Source organism: Bacillus rossius, chromosome 17 (genome assembly GCF_032445375.1).
Source record: "Bacillus rossius redtenbacheri isolate Brsri chromosome 17, Brsri_v3, whole genome shotgun sequence".
NCBI classification, from domain to species: Eukaryota; Metazoa; Arthropoda; class Insecta; order Phasmatodea; family Bacillidae; genus Bacillus; species Bacillus rossius.
In genome coordinates, this window is record NC_086344.1 from 34,110,851 (window position 1) to 34,127,398 (window position 16,548).

The 16,548-nt window shown below is 35.4% G+C and overlaps 1 protein-coding gene across 6 annotated transcripts in view; it reads left to right on the forward strand.

Annotated features, from left to right (window-relative positions):
* The window catches only part of LOC134540647 (actin-binding LIM protein 3), a 117,607-nt gene that overhangs the window by 95,930 nt on the left and 5,129 nt on the right, over positions 1 to 16,548 (forward strand). For 2 of the 6 annotated variants that reach the window (XM_063383516.1, XM_063383514.1), the window contains exons 15-17: positions 9,444 to 9,541; positions 11,660 to 11,729; positions 15,386 to 15,426. In XM_063383516.1, the coding sequence (XP_063239586.1) occupies positions 9,444 to 9,541; positions 11,660 to 11,729; positions 15,386 to 15,426 (209 nt within the window). Of the gene's footprint in view, positions 1 to 8,416; positions 8,512 to 9,443; positions 9,542 to 11,659; positions 11,730 to 15,385; positions 15,427 to 16,548 lie in introns of all 6 variants that reach the window. The other 4 variants (XM_063383517.1, XM_063383515.1, XM_063383519.1 and 1 more) reach the window with 3 other exon arrangements.

Sequence of the window (16,548 nt, forward strand, 5' to 3'; positions counted from 1 at the left end):
TACCTATAGCCAGAGACGTAAAATAGATGGCACGCAATCAAAATAACACAAACAGTTGCAGTGGATTCTATGACAATCAATCTTTTCGAGTCGTAGTAGCGGTTCAAAATCGTGGTCCCGATACCTTCTAGTTTTTATCACTGCATTTTACAAACATGTTATGGGCGTCTTTGGTAACATTATCCGTTTGTTATTTGTATGTGACTGAAGAGTGAGAAAGTATTTATAATTTTATATATTCAGTCAACATAAATAAAATCACATGTGCTAGAATTCGTTTTTAGTAATTTTTATATAATTATAGTGAGATGGCGAGTAGGGAGAAAAAAATTGAAGTGTGGAAACATTTGTCTATAAACTCAAGTGACCAAAATAAAGCAGCATGTTTACATTGATAAACGGTGATTTCTTGATGCAACCTTATGTGATAGTCGATAATAATGCTAGTTTTCCGCAACAAAAACTTACCCATTGTAAATTACAATTATTAGACTGTAATTACAGTTATTAGACTGTAGTTCAAGTTGTTTACAATAACAAATTTAAATAGAAGTTAATTTAATTTACACTTTGCAATGACTTAATAGTGTATTTTATATATTTTTATACTGTTAATATAACTGTATTCTCAATTTTACCTAATCTTGTTATTAAATTCACATGGGAATACAAATTTTTGTGTGCATTATTACATTTAAAAAAATTTCTTCATTATAATCGGTAACTGAATCGGTATCTGCAGATTATTGCTCTCATAATCGGTAATCGGTAAAGTCATATCGGTGCATCACTAAACATAACCTCTCTTTTTTTTAACTTGTATTTTCAGCTTGTTTTCATTTGTTTGTTGACCTGTTAGTTGCTTATTAAAACATGAATTTACTAATGGAGGCTGGAAAATTTTAATATTTAATGCTTTATTATATAAAATATCATTTAATAATAGGGAACTATGAAATATATTAATTCACAAAATATGAAGTTTCAAAAAAAGAATTTAAAATGTGCAAAATTATGTTTCATGTTGGCGTTATGCACAGGAAACAGTAAAAGTAATTTATATTATGTGACATCAGATATAATTTCGTTATTATTTTGTATTCAATTTTAAAAACTTTACATAAATTAATTAATGTTTCCGTCACAATATTATGAACATTTCATTGCAGTTCAAGCAGTTGGTATTTTCCATTGTTTGTAGTGGTAGCCATGCTCTAAATAAAGCAAGTTTTAAGTTTTTGTTATATAACTTTATCATGCTGGTGATATATATGTATTTACGATGTTCTATATTCAAGAATGTTATTAAAACATGGGATGTTTAAGTTTGATATGTATGGCTGGTACACGTAGCTAAAAAATTATGTGAATTCAAAGTATGTATGTAGTATGTAGTATGAAAAGTAAAAAGTGTACTGGTGGATTTGTAGGTTATGACGGGCACATTCATTTTTCAATAGTATCAGCTGAAAATTAACAAGCGTATCGTTAATCGGCAGAAACGCTGATTCAAATAAATATCTGCGAAATCTGCTTCTGCACATTCGTATCGGCACAGCTCTAGTGGCTACTAGTAAATAAATTGTTCATTATCAGTCCATATTTTGTGACGTCTGGAGTGAAAATTTAAAATGAGGTGAAGCATCATGTCACCTGTACATTTCTCAAGGTACCATTAAATTATGTTTAAAAAAATATGGGAAAGTATGCAATTTAATAGTTGCGGAAAAGGGGCCTCAGATGTTGTAAGAATTTACATAAATCTTACAAAATGTTGGCTTTGGAGAAAGTTCACTAGGATTGCCCTTTGTGTGATGCTTCAAGAAATATGTTCAAAGATTTTTCACCTGCAGCTCTTTTGAGAAATCTGGAAATTCAAAATGGCTGGGGGTCAAACAATCCATCATTAATGACAAGGTGGAGTTATAATTTTGTTACTGTGCTGTCCACAGCATCCAAACATTTGAGCTGTGTGCTGTTTGTGGTTGCTAAGCACTAGTCCTGAGCGAATGCTAGTTTTTTTTTAATAAGTGAAGGGAGCATCAAGTCAAATTTTTAACTTATTCGCGAAGTCAAATTTAATTTCTATTGTTCTTGGCAAAGCTGTTATTACAATTAAAATACAGGATTGAAGTGTAAAACAAAATCTTTTTAACATTTGTGATGTTTGAACTGATTAAATGATTTACCAATTGGGCCCTATGTATAACATAATTTAATAAAAATTATATAATAACCATGAATAATATTGATATTGAGCATTTATAAATGCAAAATTAGTGCCACCTTTTGATATTTTTGAAAGTAATCAACTTTATTTATGCAAAACATATACAACACAAAAAAATTAATATTTTAATGAGCGAATCTTAGGCTTCCGGTGTCTTAAAGCTTTTTAACAAATGCAAAGTTTTGCATCAGACATTAAGCTTTTTGCATTACAACCAAAGCTTAAAAAAAAAAATTAAGTGGCGAAGGCAAATTGAATATTAAAAAGAGCTTGGATATTGATTTGCTTAGTCGAAGCTTCGCACAGGACTGCTAAGCACTTGCCCCTTGCATATTTACTGAGGCATGTGCTTTTATCAAGTAGCTCAGGGAAGGATGGACGTGTTATTCAGCAGCTAAACACTCTTGGAACCACACACTGGATGGAAACGTTAAACATCGATAGTCACGAATAAACAAGCAGTCTGTAAAATATGATCGAAACTCAGTTTTACCGCTCTTATACACACACACACACATACATACACAGACATACATACATACATACATATACACACACATACACACACTGACAACTTGTAATTGTGTAAATTTCCTGTTTATTGTGTGGTTCCGAGTAGTGTCATGCTACCAAATGCAAAAATGCAAGTTATGATATTCAGTTGGGTTTAACATTTAATACATTAAAATGTGAATGTAATTGGCTATAAAAATTAATTAACCGGTATTTGATATTAAAAAAAAAAGAGAGGGCTGTGCAATATCCATAATTTTATGTCTGTCTTCATCTGTCACTTGTGGGTCAAAGTTACACATATTGGTTTTGTTACTTACCCAAATTTGTCACCCATGTTGACCTTGGAAGTGACATATCTTATGTCCCTGCTGCATTATTTGAGATGGGTTACGTATGTTCAATGACATCCTGAATTGAGACCAAATGTTGTATGTGTTTCTTTCAGTGTTTTTTTTTATCACCTCAGAATAAATGTTGACTTCAACAGTCTGGTGTATATGTTAACTTTACATATCAAACAAAGTTTTAAATCATAAAAATTGAACAAGAGCACAAATACGCACAGGACAGTATACTCGCAGATATAGTCTGGAAAAAAAAACTGACTAAAAACATTTTTGCATGACCTTTTGTGGTCTCCACATTCTGGAAAGTCAGATGAAATTAGAGAAAGGGAAATTTTTATTGGTCAGGGAATTTACCGGAAAAGTCTTGGAAATTCCCCAGTGAGGGTAATTTGAGGAGAAATGTTATGTTCTGTCTGCCATCATCCAGACTAAGATATTCCTCCCCCAGTGTATAGTCATTGAAAAAAAATTTTCAGTGTATAGTCATACACATTAAAAATGGTGTAGGAAATGTTAAGTTAAAATTTCTATTGTTATATATTTTAGTTTAAAATTATTTATGATTTTGTGGAGTTCTGTAAAATGGTGGAGACTGGAATTTCTCAAGCGGCCCGCCTCGTCAGGGGCTTATCTGTGCTGGCGAGGCGGGATGATAAGCGCGACGCTCGCTGGTGCTTCTAGCGCGGTATAGCCTCTAAGCAGGATAACTGTGAAATTTGAGCGGTGACCGTAACATTATATGGCGGAGAAATGAAGATAAAGGTGTAATGCAAGTCCCTCAAGTGCTTTCAAGAATCTGTACTCGTGTTTTTACGCCTTAAAATTACTCTGAAAACATGCGTTTTAGCTTAGCCATTTTAACTCTTCTAAAGATACAGTTTAAAAACTTAATCCGAAATCAAAAGTACTTTTCGGTCCTCAGCGAACTCATAAATGCTTTTCGTAAACAGACCCTACACGGATATCGTGAGCAGTTTTCAAATCGCGTTGTTTTTCCTGAGGCTCTGCGCACCGTGTGTGTGCCCCTTAATTTCCTTTATAATTTTTTTCTAATAGGTTGGGAAAAGATTAAATGGTGAATTGCTATAACACAGAAAAACACTTAATACACCCCATAACATTAAAATGCAAGTTAATACACATAACACGGAAATATAAGTCATATTGTGGAACTAAGCAGCATTTCACCAAAACTTAATTTAAAATTCACAAATAAGATTAATCTTTTAGTGTTTGAAATAGAAGGAATGTCATTATTTCCGGATAAAAATTGCATTGAAGTTGCTAGATAAAAAAAAAAAAACTAATTTAATGTGTTTAGTTTTGCATCTCTTATTGAATCACTTTTAAACCACAAAAAATACTCTCCCATTTATTTTTAGTTTTCTGAATGTATCTGTTTTTGACCAATTTATTGCAAATTATTTTATCACAAATACGCTGTTTAGTAAAGTATTGCAAAACATTATTTTTAAAAATAAAAACAATAAGATCAAAATTTTTCATTTTAAGAACACACAAAATCTTTTTCTCTACTAATTAGTAAATTAATTAAAAAAAAAAAAGATTCATCAGGGAATTTTGAAATTACAGTCAGGGAAAGTCGTGGAAATTCTATTACAGATGGGTGTTGGATAGCTAGTTTGTGTCTTGTCAGTAGCTCTAGTGAGTACTTGTGTTCCTGTGCATTATCTTTTTAAATTAGTGACTGATAGGTCACTAATTTAAAAAGATAATGCACAGGATATATGCATATATATATATATATATATATGAACAGTGTGACCTATCGAAGTACTCTATGTATGTAGAATTTTGATGGACATAAAAGGTTGAGACGTGGACCCCTGTTGCACAGCCCTCTCGGAGTTGCACCGGAGCGAACGCAGTGTGTGTCTTGAGCAGTAGCGGCTGTCTCCACGCGCTCGCGGCCGGATACATCAGGCCCGGAGCCCGGCTTGCATGTATCGTGCCGCGGGCTGCTTTGTGATTGGCTTTGTTCGACCCTCCTCCGTCCCCCTCCTTCGCCCCTGTCAAACCCCCTACGCTCGGTCCCCGCCCCGGTCGCGAAACAAAAATTCTCTTTTTGGAAGAAAAAAAAAATCACAGTTTTTTTAGACACCGCGGTGGCATCTCCGTCTTGTGCTCAGGTGAGGTGTGTGTCGTGTTGGTCGCAGTGCATGTTTGCCTTGTTGACGTTCGTTCGTTTGTTTGTTTGCATGCTTTGTGGAATGTGATCTTGTGTGTGGTGATAGTGTGTATAATATAACCTTTTGCGATGGTAATTTTTTTCTTTGCATGTTATTTTATACCACCAATCATCAGTAGGGTGATATTGTTGAGACACTTGCACTTGTTAACCAGTTTGTTCCTTAGCTGTAAGTACCTAGTTACAATACATCATTATTTTAAAAGAATTTTTTTTATTCAAATCTTTCAATAGTGCATAATTACTTTAATAATAATTATTTTAAGGTAGGCTTCTGCGAATCCTTTTATTTATATATATACATATATTATATGTGTGTGTGTGGTGTATGTATATATAATATTTTTCGTAATGTCGAACATCATTTAGTTGAGATAATGTATCTGCACAGTTACATATTGCTCTATTGAACAAATATAAAAACAGTGAAATTTTGCTATTCATGCTTTATACGTAAACTGAACCTTTTTACATTAAATAAGTTTTATAATGTTTATTAATCGTTGCTGATGTGACCATGTAAAGTGTGATGAAAAAAAAAAAGTATTTTATAATGCATTATAAACTAGGGAACTGTAATTGCTGTTCATAGCATATCTGTTAAGATTGCCAGTTAATATTACTGGTTTGAGCAAATAGTTCAGTACATTCAAATTTTTAAAAAGGTCTTTTTAATGTAAATCTCCATTCAGTACACCCATACCCACAAAACATAGTTAAAAATTTAGTGTTAAACATGTCATCTATTTGGTTTTCAATATCATTAACATACACTCACACACAATTTGTGTTTTGATGTTTAGAGACTTGACTTGAAAAAAATAATGCACAGCTTTCTTTATCTATGCTTTTGGTTGTACATAACACAATGTGTAAGATGTGCTGTGTATGTTGGTGTTTTGGGATTGTCAGAACACACTGTAAAAAAAAAAAGTGTGTTTGAGTTTATTATAGTCTGTATGCAAGATCAAGAAAAATTTGTTGTAGTCAAGTAACTTGTGCTTTGCACTTACATAATCGTAATGAACTCAAAATACGGTGCTAGCAGCTTAGGGAAATTTGACAATAACTCTGTGACATAATGATTTTTATAGTCATGATGCAGTTTTACAGAGTTCTTTAGTACTATACCGTGATAGTAATAAGCTTGTGTGATAAAAGATTTATCATTTTATCCATTTAGCTAGTTTGGATATTAGTAGTGAGAGAGCTATGTGTATAGTAGATACGTAGTCACTGTTAAAGAAATATTGATGTCCAGCGAAACCCATAAACTGAATTTTATGACCTTTCCAGGTATTTTCAAAAAATTTGTGCCATAGAAAAGAACCCATATAAATTTCTGCCCTACTTACAGATTCTTCAATTTTGTTACATAACTGTTTACACTGTAACAAATGGGAATTGTACACACTTATGTTTGCATCACACTTAAAGGCATCATCGCAGATGGAATGTAGCCTAATACAGGCTGAGCTATTATATAACCAGTTCTTAAAAATTCCCTTATATAACCAGTTTATTTAAATTAGCTGACTATTCAAATTTTTTACTGTTTTCCTTAATGAGTCTGATAAATTTTCTTATTCCTCTAATTTTGGATTCAAAGAAGTAAGAACATTGAAAAAATTTCACAAATTTTTGTGTGTTATATTCTGTATTTGTCTTAAGAAATTCTAATACTATTTTTAGGCAATTTTCATTTTCCCTAACAACCTTTTTATTCCTAAACTTGTAGTAACCTTGTTTTTTTACTTGTGAAGAATTGCTGTATATCCTGTATATTCCTGTATATGGCACTTTTTTTTTTTTTTTTTTTAAGAGAATTGGTTACTTTTATGTATGGAATTTTTTTTTTTAACATATAGTTATAGTTGAGTAGTAGTAAATGTGTGTGTGGAAACAATAGTAGTGCATGTTATCCTTGCATTTTGGCATGAAACAAACCCTTTTAATGGATGGTTTTGAAAAAAAAATAGATCTGAAAACTTAAAACAGATTTTGGGAGGTTTTAATATTATTTTTGTGGAATCTAAGATCTGGATTTCTACTGACACTCCAAAGCTCTGAAAACGTAACGAAAGTTCCGATATACTTTATGTAGTATGACTTAAGTTAATGTACAGTGTATGTTCTTTAATCAGGCACGGTTGGGATGCTGCCATGCTGCTTTATCGATTATGCCTAGGGACACAATTGTACAGTGAATTGCGAAAAAACCGAAATAACGCTGAAAAGCACTGCATAACACCTAAATGCAAGTTAACCCTTTGTTTTGTAGTGGTATTACTATGATAACACTTTGAAAAAATGTTACTATTCGCAATGTTTCAGTGGTATTACCGAAATACATCGCGTGAGTAAGCCTTGTGCTGCTATCTGGCGATCCTAACAAGAACAAGCCACATTGGCTGCTTTAATTTTTCTTTTCCGCCACGTCTGCTAAAAGTTACATAATAGATTATAATTAATTTTAATATATTTCTGTGTGCCTCAAAGGGTTAATACATAATATAACACCGAAATACAAGTTATATTGTGGCGTTTAACCTAAACTCACTTAAAATCATAAAAAAAGTACATTCTCAATGCTTGAAAATCAAGGAAAGTCTTGATTTCCAGACAAGAAAATTATAACCAAATTACAAAAATTAATTTAATTCGTTCTATTGTGCATCTCTAAACGAATAAATTTTAAAACATTAAAAGCTTGCTAATTTAATTTTTTTTTTATTCCGAATGTATCTATCTGTTTGAGACCAATTTTCTAAAAGTTATTTTGCCGAAAAAGTGTAGCATGTAAATTTTATCTTTTTTTTTTTTTTTATTTGGGAAGTGAGTATTACAAAACAGGTTTTAAAACTAAAAAAAAAAAAAAAATGGATTAAAAATAAAATTGTTAAATCTAGTCTCTAATAATGACGTGACGGTACCACGCAGCCTCGGTGGTTTTCAGCGAGTCAAACACGTCGGGACGCAACTGCTCGGCTCTGGGGTGCAGTAGACGCTCGGGTCTCGAGGGGGGAGGCCGCCAGTAGAAGGGTTCCCAACCCGCCGCAGGTCGGGGGAAGCATGCCCGCTAAGGGGCCGTGCGTGTGTGTCTGGTGTGTGTAGTGGTGTCGGGGCGGCCAGCGTCGCGCCCCGTGTACGGGCTGAAGTCCTCCACCCTGCCGGCGGCCGGGCGCAACGGCGGTCCGGCTGGCTACGCCGTGAGTACCAACTCCCGACGTCGTCGAGACTCCGCGGGGCCCGGGCTAGAGGGGGGCTGGCTCTTCCACCGGGCGACCGCTCAGCTCTCCGTCCCCTCGCGAGACCTGCTGCAACTTCCCGCTTGAGACAGCAAAGAATTGTACTGATGAGATAACGAGCTGAAAGCCGTTATAAATCACGATCTGACGTGATCGAAAGTGACATCAACTAAATATTTAGTACTTTGTGCTGTGTGACTCGGAACGTAAACCTCACAGTTTTATCACCTTGTGATGTGTGGGGTCCCGTTCTACCGGTAGACCCACGAGTGCGCCATTTTGCACAGTATCACTTTCGAACGAAAAAGCTGCAGTGTGCATTGCAAGGAAAACGAAAAAATGACTAATTAAGAAGAAAGGTACAGAAACAAGTTGTAATTGTTGTTTTTTTTTTTTTTTGCGGTGTTGAAATGTTTGGGTCATCGAAAAACACTCGCCTACAATAACATTTTTTGTAAATTTGTCATATCCATGATGTGAAAAATTGCTAAATTTTGGCTTAGTAATGTTAAACATGTAAATAAAAATAACCTTACCTATTTAAAATTTCGGACCCTATAAAGAAAACTGATTAGTATCTTGTGTGTCGCTTAGAAGTACCTTGATTGCAGTTTTTTTTTTTTTTGTCATTACTAGTTCCAGTTCAATTTTTTAAGTGGCTTGCGTTAAGCTGACTTTTTAACTTAAAACTTTGAAGGGAAATTGTTGCTGTAGGAATTTTTTTTTTTTTTCGTGCAGCAGCGACAACATGACTCGGACGAGGGAACGATGGATTGGGCAGTTGCTCGGTGGGAGCCGTGCACCGGTGGCAGGGGGGGAGGGGGTTCAGGGTCAAACTGGGGAGAGGGGGAGAGGGGGGGCCAGCGCGAGTGTTGTGCTTGTTTGGTTGGTAGTGGTGAGCGCCCTCCGCCACGTGCCCAAGCCGGGGTACGGCCTGGCCGCTCGCTCTCACACCTTCAGCAGCACGGGCGGCAGTGTGTCCAACATCGGAGTAAGTCGCTGCCAACCTCGCCTCGTGAGAGGGGAGGGGTTACGAAACCAAATGACACCATCAGATTTATCGTTCCAATACATAATATAATGTAATCCTCTTAAGTTAACAGTGACTAGTACTGCAAAAAGTTCACCTTGTGAAGTCATTGATTTTAGTATTTTACTCATTTCTTGAATGACGATAATTGTAATAATACCGTCAGTTGACACTAAATCATGGTCTTTTTAAAGTGTTTTAATGTATCACTAGGGACAAGAAAATATGGTGAATAAAAGCATGCGAATTCAGCATGTAACATCGAAATGGAAGTTTACACACTATAAAGTACCAAAATACAACTAAATTCATGAAATTTGTACCAAAATGCATGTTCTAAATAGATTGCAAATGTGTTTAATTTCATCTTGTAACTGTTATTAACAACTCATTTTTTTTTTAAATTTACGACATTGGTACATTTTCCAATTTACTATTTTCATTGTTCCGAGTCGTAGCAAAATGACTAATTTTGGTGAAATAAGTGCAACTAAACATTTAAATGTCAGATTTGTTTAGTATTATGCTGTCTCTGAATAAACAAAATTCGTAAAAAAAAAAAAGAATAACACCAAACACTCATGTTTTGAGAACAAAATTTGCCTAAAAATAAAACCATAAAATCTTGTCCTTAGTATGCCCTATGCTATAACAAAGACATAGTTTTGATATTTTACAGTAAAAGCATCTCGTAACTTCATCTAATGCCATTTTTATGGCATATAAACATTTGAACCCAGTGTGGTGTTTTTTTTTGTTCCTCTCTCTCCTTTCTGCAAACCTCAAAGAAACATGTTTATTTTATTGGTTCTCCACATCTTGCCAGTACCGAGGGGGGTAATAAACAGTAACTGGCAATTTGCTCATTTGCAAGGGTATGTATTTTTTTATTTCTCCATTTCTATATAAGAAACATACTTAAACTAAAAAAAATGTTCTGTTACCCATTTTCCGTACTTAAGTTTTTTTTGTTTCAGTAAATTACTTTACTACAAATAGATTGTTTACATTGTCCTGCCAAAAAAATTGGGGGATTGAAGCTTTTTTTTGCCAAAAATAGTTCCGAAAAATTGCAGTCTGATCTTAATTATTGGCTAGATATGAAATAAACTATGGCTTCTGTCCCTTTGTCAAAGTTTTCATCTGAAAGAGAAGAGAAATGTTTGTTACATTGAGGTGAGAATGCCTTGCACTAGGGTAGGTTCACTAGGAGTTGTAAACTAATACACCTACGTGCAGTGCTGCAGAGTATTATGGATGTTCTGTACTATTACTGATTAAAACTTCCAGTTACTGAACTATAGCATTTTAGTTACTGATTTACCACAAAATCTCAATGTCCCCATCTTTACATCATGTGTATCAGTGTTCCGTACACAAAGTATCTCTTGTATAACTCTTTTGATAAGTAGGTAAACTTTTTCTGAAATACAGAGCAAAAATATTAATCCTGGATCTTATTTTAGATTTTTTTTTTAATTACTAAGTTGTTTGCAAACCAATGTATTTATTTTTTATAAATTATTAAAATGATGTATCAGCTAGTTACTGTATAGAAAGTGAAATTTAAATACGTTGTAGAGTGTAGTATTGGTGTACAGTTTGTTTGTTGCATTATTTTGTTTTTACTCTTGCGTGAATGTGATTGCTGATGGGTGCGCCTTAAACAGTTGGCATCACCGGCCGCACTTGTGGCTCGGAACCAGGGGCGCAACAATAGGGGAGGGGGGGGGGGGGCAAGGGTATTTTGTCCCACCCCCCTCATGAAACCTTGAAGTGGGGGCAAACAAAGTTCTGTATAATCAATTTTTAGATAATTAAACTGCTTAAATAGCACCATTTTCCACCTTGAAATACAAATTTTCCCGGGGAAGGACCCCTCGAACCCCCGCTTCAATAGGGGGGATCAATGATTCTTTATAAATAGTTATATTTCCCCCCCCCCCCCTTTGGAAATTTAGTTGTTGCGCCCCTGCTCGGAACTACTGATAATCTTTGCAACCAAGAATGTTGTTGAGCGACGTTTGGGGCCAGAGAGAGAGGGTGGCAGTTGACGTTGCTGTCGACTCCGTGTTGCAGGGTGACTTCTCGTTCAGCGCCATGGGCGACAAGACCCACAGCACGGAGTTCAGCAGCGGCAAGTCGGACAGTGAGTGTCTCCCCGTCGCCGGCTGGCGTCTTGTCTTCCTCCGCGGAGCTGCGACGACGCTGCAGTCAGTCGCAGCTCTGCACCTTGCACACCGAACACCTCGCTGCGGCGTTGGGGAGTTAGGGACGACGAACTTATGCATTTCGTTCGACTGCTTTCAACATTTAAATATTACCGTTAATTTCAGCCAGTGAGATATCGCCATGTACCCGTTAGCGGGTGTTCGCAAATAACTTATGTTGACTGCCAAATGATCATCCTGTGACATATCGACCAGCAGTTTGAGAACACAAGATTTCCTAACATATATAATAATGTTGGTTAAGGAACGACTATTTTTTTTGTTGCTGTTGGGAGCCAAACCAAACCACGTTCCAGAGACGTTATAATCAGCATCTAATGTCGGAATTATTAAGGTTGCGTTCAATTTCGCTATTTCTTGGCAGACGTTTCTTGAAATTATAAGCTGTGCCTTAACGAAGCTGAAAATCCTATTCTTAACAATAAAATATTGATGTGGCCTCAATTTTATTTTTAAACCGGATGGTAAATGCGGGATTGTGAAGTAGGTTGGAATAAGTTGTGACCAAAAAAAAGTATTTTTAAGGAACACAATAGTTATAAATGAAATAATGTATATATAAAAATAATTCTAAGTATACATTTTTACTGTAAATTTTCTGGCATTTTACGTTTAATTATTTAGCAAGTTGTGTTCAGAGCTACAGATAACGAGATAAGCATTAAGACATCGTATTGTGTGTTTGGAGAAATTTTTGATCATCTCACGTGTGTATAATATGTCTGATACTGTAGACTTGTACGGGTAAAGTTTTTTGAACTTTTGGTGCTGAGGTATTGTAGACTTATTTCCGTAGTTAGATGGCGTATTTGGTTTTCAAACTAGGTGGCTGGCTTGAAATATTTTTTAAAGTTTTTGCTATTATGTACTTGTGTAATTAATGCAATGGTGATTGGATTTTACTAAGTAGTATTTTATTGGAATTTATTAATTTCTGTATTGGTTAATGATAGTTAAAATTTTTACTGCCATGTTCAGAATTAATCTGCTAGTGTAGGTGATCATCTGCATAGTAAAAAAAAAAAGTTGTAAATTGCAAAAGGCTATAAAAAAAACCTGCCTAAAACATATTTTTCCGGGGTTACTCGAAAGCTGCCATGCCAATAATTTGGGAATCAATGGGGAAGGTTTACGGAGAAGGGCAGTATTTACAACCCAAGAACTGTTACAGGATAAATATTGTTTCACAACAAAAAAAAATATTATGTGTATTTTAGGAATGGTAATATGCTAATATGTATAATATTGATCATTACATCTCAATTAGTTGAATATTGCAGTATTTTTGTATCCAATCTAAGTGGCTGGTAACATATTCAGTAATAATTGGGATGAGTTTTTTTTTTTTTTGGGGGGGGGGGGGGGGGGGGGGTTCCATTATGCATGATGAATGTTTATTAACTGCTTATAAAATGTCGTTTATGTATGCAGTGCCGGTTACGAGAACCATTTTCATAAAGTGAAACTATTGCAGAAATGTTTTTATGGTTCTCAGTTCCTATGGATTTAATTTCCAGTTTAGATACTGTTAAGCATGTTCATTAAAATGCTCTTATAGTTGCACCCCATTAGGAAATTTAAAGTTACTCTTAAACTTGTTATTTAGGTAAATAGAATGTTTTTTTTCCTTTGCAACACCAAAGGAAAATCTCATCCATTTGTAAGTGATAATCTGCTATTCCATCAGCGCAGTTGATTAGCTTAAGCTATCAGCCACTTGGATAAATGTCATTCTAATATGTTGCATTCCTGGGATTCAGCATGTTAAGCTGCAAAGGAGGCTTCGATTGGGTAAATTTTCTCTATTTGGCATATCCATATAATTTCCAAGACATTGTAATCACTGTTGTAAGTGCTAATGAAGGACAGAACAAATTCCTGAAAGGTTCTAACAGGCAACTAAAAAAAAAAACCTATTTTTATGCACTATATTCATGAGAATTTTTGATTAAAAAAAATTGGTGTGAGATAAAAGGTATCAAATAAACCACTTAATTCATCTAAAGACTTTTAAGTGTTAAAAGTTTTTTTTTCTTGAAAATTTATCATGATAGCATTCTTGTATATTACGTTTTTTGTCACACAGTATTTGTTAAGTGATGTCTGAATAGCAGTAAAATGCCACACGAGTATTCATAACTGTGATTTCTTGTGTGACATTTCTCAGCTTGGAAGCAATGTTTAGTAACATACCTGGGGAGAAAAGTTTTGGCCTAACAAAAAAAATTCATGAGAGCTGTCGGATTAAGTTAAACGGCAAATCCTGTAGTTAATGGTTAGTGACAAGATTTTGACTGACTGCCTTAATGCTTCGGTCTCTCACGCCATGTTTTTTTTTTCATTACTTTTATTTAAGGGCTGTTTCTAAAATCTTAACTTGATACTTTCATATCATTTGTTTTTCTGCCGACAAATATTTTCTACAGATATTCATTTGGTATAATACAATGGGTGTAAAAAAACAATGGAATCCTTTGTAATTATTATCTCTTTCATGACTTTTTACGGTCACTTTACTACACGAAGTGAACATCTGTTGAAAACATCAAATGAAATTGAGGTATCGATTTGGAATTTTTAGCAGCAGCCCCTTAAAATAAATGTTAGTAATTAAAAAAAAAAAAATGGAGAATCAACACGTGGTTACACTGTGTGTTTTAAGAGAGAGCGTGGTTGCCTGGCCACTGGTGTTTGTTCTAGTCCCAGCCGGTCGAGTGTACCGTGTAAGGGTTGGTGGCAGTTACTGAAAGTTGGCAATGCCGCACAACGTGCGAGGGTAGTTGCATGCCCCAGGGATAGGCCAGCATGCAAGGAGGTGTTGTTATTTTACTGACTGTACTCACTCGCCAAATTTTTTTCGGACGTTGGGGAATTGGAAATAAAAAATTACTATTTGGTACCGCGGTACAGTAAATCTTCAACTGAGGGAACTTAATGTTGAGCGAATGTGTGTCCTAGCAGATACAGGCAGATCCTGTTATTTCGCAATAAATTGTACCACTAGGGTACCCTCGAAACTTCTGTGCTTTTGGACCGTTGGTTATTTGATATGCCCTAGTTGACTTGTGGCCTGTAGTAAACGTGTAACTCTGAGGTGTACGCATCACCATAGCTAAAGTAAAAGAGGAGTTGATTAATTAACGTTTAATGACATGGTCTATGCCGTAATAAACGCGGTGTTCGTAACACTAGCTGCACTTATACCGTAAAAAGAAACATCTCTGAAGCTTACAGTATTGATATTGTACACTCACAGGAAAAACTCATCAACATTTGTTGAAAGTATGAATAAGGCTGAATGCAGTTTGTTCGAAGAAGTGAGGGAATGGTATTCGCTGGTTGAACACACACAAGAGTGCTGGGCCTGTGACAAATAGTTCTAGTGAGATCGGATAGTTTCCCTGAAAGGATATGTAACCCAAGCGGTCGTAATGGGCTCGAGTGTGTGTCCGTAGTGCCAACCGCGAGATAGTGAGTGCAGTCAGTGTGCCTCGCCCGCCCCAATGACCTTGAGTTGTTAAACGGCAGTTTGTAGTTTTGGTTTTGTTACATCTGCCTTTTTTTCTCCTGCCAGTTTCAACCGGCTCCATTTCCGAGGTGGACAGGCGGGCCCTGGTACGTACCGCTCGCTCGAGCGTCCAATCGCAGTGCATGGCGTCGGTGCGTTGGTGGTGTCTCGATCCTCCGTCCGTCTGTCTCGTGACCTGCGGCCAATCAGATGGCCTGGAAACATTTTCATCCGTCTGTCCCTCAAAAGTTTGGTAACTACATTCAGAGAGTACTTCAAATACACCCCTCGAATCCGAATCTAATGTAATATAAATAATAAAAAAACACATCAACTATGGAGTTGAAACTTTATACCCTTTAAATGGATGTTTCACAAACTAAGTTTTCAGAATTAATGCATACTGTAATTTTATTTATATGATTACGTGTTAAAAGCACAATATCTTGGGGAATGGTAACAGGATGGGTACGAAGAAAAAATTGAGCTAATAAACTCCAGAGGTAATCAATGTTGAATTTTTTAATTTACTTTTATTTCCTCTTATTAAATTTTTTCAGATCTTTTTTTCTAGAATTTTGAATCTTTTCGAATACTAAGGATGTGGTGGTATTTGAGAATTTGATTGGCCCATCTCTACTACATGCGTTTGTCAGACTGACGGATGAAATTACAGCCTCCAAATGTCTGCAAAGTTTTTTTCATTTCAATATTTTTTTTTATAAGGTTTTTAAGTTTAATTGTTTAGCTGCTTCCTTAATATATATATATATATATATATATATATATATATATATTTTTTTTTTAAACAATTCAAAATTTATTTTTGAAAATAAAACCAAGTCACAGAAAAGTAATTTGTTACATGATTGTCTGACTAATATAATTATACAACATAAATTTTCTCCAAAATTTAAGTTCTCAACAGTTAAATTTCAAATAGCACATAATACGAAGGAGCCGAGTGTTGTAATTCGTTCGATGACAGACGGACGAAGGGATGCGGACGGATGGTGTTCCTACCTTAGTTGTAGTTTGTGCATGCACGTAGCCTATCTCTCTCTGAGCTGTAACATTTAACATGATGTGGGATGTGTCGAAACTTGTACGTGGTAAGAGCGCACTGTGTTGGACAGTTGGCACACGATTGCTGGCCGTTCCGAGATGTGTCTCGTAATGTGTGACTGTGAGGAACTGATCTGAGTATTCCGAACAGTGTAAGCATGCTC